Source organism: Hippoglossus hippoglossus, chromosome 7 (assembly GCF_009819705.1).
Source record: "Hippoglossus hippoglossus isolate fHipHip1 chromosome 7, fHipHip1.pri, whole genome shotgun sequence".
In the NCBI taxonomy this organism is placed as follows: Eukaryota; Metazoa; Chordata; class Actinopteri; order Pleuronectiformes; family Pleuronectidae; genus Hippoglossus; species Hippoglossus hippoglossus.
The window spans coordinates 791,795-798,056 of NC_047157.1; the positions used below are offsets into that span (position 1 = coordinate 791,795).

The 6,262-nt window shown below is 39.4% G+C and overlaps 1 protein-coding gene across 4 annotated transcripts in view; it reads left to right on the plus strand.

Moving 5' to 3' along the window:
- LOC117765142 (protein-serine O-palmitoleoyltransferase porcupine-like) overlaps window positions 1-6,262 on the plus strand; it is a 29,079-nt gene extending 22,817 nt beyond the window's left edge. For all 4 annotated transcript variants that reach the window (XM_034591452.1, XM_034591453.1, XM_034591454.1 and 1 more), the window contains exons 10-13: window positions 2,531-2,594; window positions 2,742-2,827; window positions 3,455-3,565; window positions 5,576-6,262. In XM_034591452.1, coding sequence (XP_034447343.1) covers window positions 2,531-2,594; window positions 2,742-2,827; window positions 3,455-3,565; window positions 5,576-5,677 — 363 coding nt within the window. In that variant the 3' untranslated portion in view covers window positions 5,678-6,262. The remainder of the gene's footprint in view (window positions 1-2,530; window positions 2,595-2,741; window positions 2,828-3,454; window positions 3,566-5,575) is intronic.

Below are 6,262 nucleotides of genomic sequence, written 5' to 3' on the forward strand. Positions count from 1 at the left end.
CACCATTCTCACTCTACAGTGTTCACTGCTCACTGCCCCAGTGCAATGTTCACTGTCATTGTTCACTTTTAATGTACGTTGTGCACTGTCAGTGGCTACTAGTCATTGTCCAATGCTCACTGCCCACTGTCAATGGTCCCTAGTAACTGGTCAGTGCACACTTATTTATTTTTCCACTTCCACTGGTCACTGTCATATTGTGACTCTCCACTCTAAGTGTACAATGTACACTGCTCACTTTTACTATTCGCTGACTGTTTTTACACAATGACTGTTCCCTGTAAAGTGTTCATCGCCACTTTACATTGTTCATGTTATTCTGTGCAATGACACTGTTTATTATGGCCCGAGCACCGACAGTGCGAAGGCCCTATTGCTTTTCGTTTGATTATTCAGGCAAATGAATCGCATGTTTGACAGCTTGAACATACTCGAAACTCACCAAACTGCAAAATGGCTCAACAGCGGCCCCTAAAATGCAGCAATTCCGTCTCGTTTAACCAATCTTCATGAAATGTGGTACACACGTGTATCATGACCAGTCGTTAAAAAAAGGCACTGGCACTAATTTGATTAACGCAACAGGAAGTCAGCCAGTTTGGATTTAGTGGCCATTTTAGTCATTTTACACATTGTGTACTTTAACAAACTCCTCCTATACCAGGGGTCGGCAACCTTTACTATCAAAAGAGCCATTTGGCCCCCTCTTCCACCAAATATAATTTGTCTGGAGCCGCAAAACATATTTGATAACAGCTTATAAAGTTTTATATATAGTTATACTCAGTGTTGTGCCAGTTCACACTTAAAATGAACTAGTTCAAAGTTCAGTTCAAGCAGATGAGTGAGTGGTCTCTAGTCAGTAGTCATATTTCCCTTTCAGTATATACAATTTTTTCTACCTCCACTGGAAACGCGGGTAAAATGGATGAAAACAAGGGTTTGCATGAATAGGAATACAGGTGTGCCTTGCGATTTTAACTTGACCGGCGGTATGCCTTTGAAAACCACTGCTTTACACTGCACAGCGTTAACTGTCACTGCAATGTATTAACAGTTCATTATCACTGCACAGTGCCCATTGTCACTGTAAAGTATTGACTGTTAATTTTGTCAACGTAGACTGTACTCTGTCACTATTCACTGTCAATGTACATTGTTCACTGGCAGTGGTTAGTGTCCACTGGTCACTAGACAATTGTCACTGTTCACTGTAACTGTACACTGTACACCGTTCACCGTCAGTGTCATTGGGGCTGCAACATTATGGATTATATTGATTAAATTTGATTATGAAAAATAGTTGGCAATACAACTACACAGATGAAGAGAAATCTGCATGTGTTAAAACAGTCTATCAAAAACAATAACTTTAATGGTCATTTACAAGGTGTCCACACATTTGTGTAAACAGATTCAACAGGAAAGCTAACAGCGTCACTACTTTGTTTGGACAGAAAAACTAAATGCCTGTCGATTATTACTCTCTTGGGCTGCTGAAAGATGCTGCATTGCTTGCAAGTTTTGTGTAAATAAAGCAATGAACTTAGCCAAGTACAGCTTGTCTGCTGTATCCGGACAGACGCTGCTGTGAGTGCCAGCCATGCCTCCGTTCAGACAGACTGACCCATGCCTACAACACTGTCACACATTCAGCAGGCCTATGGCAAGCCGTTTTAATATTTGTTATATAAATACAAACCATTTTATCTAAGTTTGACTATCCATAATTAACATTACCTATACCAACAATGCCATTTTGACAGGTCGTACTTTCATTTTGACTAATATCATTCAAACTACTTTTGCCATTCACATCTACAATTCAATTTAAATATTTCTAACTTTAATTTCAGATATCTACAATTTAATTATAAATAGTTCAAGGTATCTTGAATTGAGGTGAATAAAGACATATGCTGAATTTTAATTTACTAAATTACTGAATTAAATGAGATATCTGAAAGGGAAATTATCATTATTAAGTTGCTGATGACTAATACATATAGAAAGAGCATTGTACTAGAATACAATTAAGTAGAAATCATAAATAGTAATCAACAGATTAATTGACCATCAAAATGGTTTTTAGTTGCAGCCCTACTGTACTGTCAGTGGTCACTGTTACTGTCATCGTTCACTTTTTATTTGCCACTGTCTACTTGTTTCTGTTTACTGGTCACTATTCACTGGTCATTTTACAATATACACTGTTACTGTCCACTGGTCAATGTCCTCTGGTCACTGTATGCCGGTCATTGTCAGTGTTCATGTCTCTGTCACTGTGCACTGTACATCGTCCGCTATTTGTACCATGTGTTTTCATGCATATAGATCATCCATAGTTCTGTAGCCATTTAGATACTTATGTTGCAATGAGAGCTGCATAGCATTAAAAAGGATTTGAAAAGAGAAACACTATGGGTTTGAAGTTCTGAGACCACTTTCTCATCTACTTGAATGGGTCATGTTTGCTGCTGAACAACTGACTGTCACTTCTTGAACTTGAAGTTGTGTTTGTTTTCCTCAGGGTCTGAGTTTTCACCTGGGAGCCGTTCTGCTCTCTTTGGGATTCATCACATACGTTGAACATGGTATGAACATTTCATTTTTGCTTGTAGATAAGTGTATTTATTTGATTTTATTTACTATAGACTTACTTCGATAGTGTTGGTAAAGGCTAACCATTTTTTTTCTAGTGACACTGTTAAGATTGTTGATTTATATTTTCTTCCACTCAGTTTTGAGAAAGAAGCTTGCATCCATCTTCAGTGCCTGTATCCTTTCCAGGCCCTGTAACCCCGGCTGCGGCCATCAGCACAAGAAGGTAAAACACAGTTTAGTTTCAGCTATGTGAAGAGTGGAAATGTAAAAGAAAAGCATTTTTAAGCAATCAAATCATACAGACATACATTTAGCTATTAACACCAACCTGCACCAAAGTCTTTGTATCTGTTAGTGTTTAGGTATGGGGGTATTAAAAAGCCAACATTATATTCAGTGTTTGTTTAACATTTTAAGAAACCTTTTTCTCAGCAGAAATCAAGAGATCGATTTCAGGGTCGATGAAGCTTCTAACATGTGACAGACACAAAAAATATAAAAAAAATAAAAGATGACAAATATCTCTAGGTGAAATACCGGAGTCACACACGTAGAAGACATTGAGGAAGATGTCAAGAGAGTTTGTGGTGATAAGAGAAAACGCCAGTGTCGATGTGCTGTAAACAAGATCACATGATCTTCGCAACGGAACAAATACGTTACATCCTGTGAACAGAGAATCTCCCGCTGCCTTGTGCATGAGTAAAACAAAAAGTCAGGAGAAGTCTTTGTAACTGAGCGGTGTGGAGAAATGATCAGCTGATCGAAGCTTGTTAAATAGAGAAGAATAAGAATAAAAACACATTCTTGTGGGTGTTTCACACTTTTTTATTTCTGTTCTTGTCTGTAGGAGTATTGGGTGGTGGCACTGAACCTGGCTTTTAGCTTCCTGGCAATCTTCCACCTCACTTACCTGGGCTCTATGTTTGATCCTGGAGTTGATGAACATGAGTTAGATGAGGTAAGAGCACACACCATTTTATAAATATCCTTATATACATACTACATATATACTACAACTCTGGGACCATAGCTACTCTCCTAGTTTGGGGGTTACAGGCCAGAGTGCTCAGATTACTACTGTCACCACTGCCTTGCCTTCACTTTCCACATCTTCTCTAGTTCGTCATTCAGCATTTTTCAAGCTTCTTTTGTTCCTTCCTCTTGATGTTGTATCGCTTGGGAATCTCTACATCACCACCACCTTCTGCTGTCTGTCGACCACCATGACGTCCGGTGGGTTAGCATCACCATTTTATCCATCTGGATCTGGAGGTTCCACAGGGTCTTAAGTCCGTCATTCTCAACCACCTTTGGATGTGTCTTCATTTTCACCTTGCGATTTCCAGCTCAAACTTGGCGCAGATGTTACTGTACACTATGCCAGCCACTTGGTTATGGCATTCCATGTACGCCATACCTGCCTGGATCTTACTCCTTGCTGTTATGTGCTGGACTGTCTCATCTTTGGGGCATCTTTGAACAGCCTGCACCGGGGGCCCTATGTGGTGTGGTAGACCCCGGACTTTATCAATGTCATATCTATCTCTCGGCCCTTAATAATAATAATAATAATAATAAAGTTTATATATATCACCTTTAAAAACAGAGTTTACAAAAAGCTTTGTTACTTCTCTTGTTTTTGCTTTGTTGTCAATCGACAGGATGCAATGTGGCAAAACAAAACAGACAACAATGTTGAGGTGGTCAAAAACAAAGTAGCGTTCATTAAATAAAGAGTATTTCACATAAAAACTTGATTACATAGAAAATGTAAAAGGACAATAAAAGATGACATCACATGAAAGCAAGTCTATATAGGTGGGTTTTAAGGAGTCATTTAAAAGTCACTGACCCTGCTTGCAAAATCTCCTCAGGTAGGTGGGTCCAAAGCGGCAGGGCCCTGATGTCAAACGCATGATCACCTTTGGACCAGCCAGCAGGGCTCCACCTCCACTAATTATGCTCTTATGCTCTAATTAGTGCCTCTGTGCTGTCTTTCAGATCAGCCTTTTCCAGCCACTGGTATGATTTTTTTGATATCATCCACTTCTTTTACCCCTTGATGGTACATGAAGTGCAGGGGCTTGTTTGTCCATGATTTTCCTCTTCTTCTTCCTCCTCCTCTTCATCATCATTAGGTTTCTGCTCTCTGAGATGTTCACTTGGCAGATCATCACTTGTTGCCGTCTTCCTGATGTACTCCTGTATCTTTGATGTTTCATACTTAACAGTAGCCTAGTGGACAGTCTCAGAGTTCAGGATTTTGGGTGAAACTCTCCATGCATTGTGAGGAGCTTATTTGACTTGATATCAGTGGCCTCCGTCTCCTCCTTTGTTCAAGTACCAGTAGGGTATCTGATGATCGGTAGGGCATACGTCTCCTGAGCCTCATTTTTCCTTTTTTTCTTTCTCCAGCATGTACCTTTATTGATCTTGACTTGGGCATTGTTGCATTCTTGATCTTAAGCCCAAGTGTCTCTTTCGCCTTTTATTCCCTCAGATTTGTGTAGCATTAGTAATCTATATTACTGGAGGCTTGCTCTGACTGGGATCTGCTGTTCCAAACGTGGAAACCCTACTCTGCAACATCAAGCTTCTATACATATACAAACGTATTATACATGTGGACAGGCTTTGGCTCAGCAGGTAGAGCGGGTCGTCAACTGTGTATAGAAACGTTATATGAATATTAGCTTGAATGAAGGATTGCGACTTGTAGTGTATAGTGCTTTGAGTGGTTAAGACTGGAAAAGTGCTATATAAATACAGTGGAAACTGGATATAGTGATCAACAGTTTGTCTGATATAACCCAGTGCAGTTTAGGCAGCAATTTAAGAATTTACAATATAGACTGAAGTCTCACTATGTTTTAAAGCACATGAATGCATCACAAACAGCAATGATCAAACTGAGAGAGGGTCTTCTGTGTTAAATATTCATGTGATTGTTTGTCACTCCTGTTTGCAGGGTTACGCAGCCATCCACACCATCCAGAGGTGGTCGGAACTGAGCTGGGCGAGCCACTGGGTTGTTTTTGCCTGTTGGGTCTTCTACCGTTTAATACAGTGATGGATGGAACAGATGACGAGGCAGGCAGACACCAAGTACTTAAGATTACAAAAGGGTTTGTGAGTGAATGTCAGGGTGTTTTCTGATGGGAATGAATGGGGTCGGCTGGAAAGAACTTGTTGGACAGAGGGGTTACGGCATCTGTACACAAATAAATGATACTGAAGAAATAAACCTCTTCAGACCTGCATGTAGTTGTGACCAATGTGATAAGGAGATTGGAAATGTAGCACATAGCTGCAGTATACTGTATGAGCCCTGTGCATACTGGGCTAAAGAATCATTTCAGGACGTATTGAAATGAACTGCAGACAAGTCGTTTCCACTATCTTGAATACATTTAAATAAGAAAGAAAAAACACTTCATTAAAGACCAAGTAAACTCAGCATTTAGTTCAAACATTAGACAGCTATTTGGACAATCAGATGATCCTTTTTGTATTGTTGCAGTTGGAATGTTGGTGTTAGACAATGTTCATGTCCAAAAATATTTCAGCATGTTTTAAGTTTACATATATGCCCTGTTTATATGAATCTCTTTGTTAAACTGGTGTTATTTTTTTCTATTAAATATTTTTCTTTTTT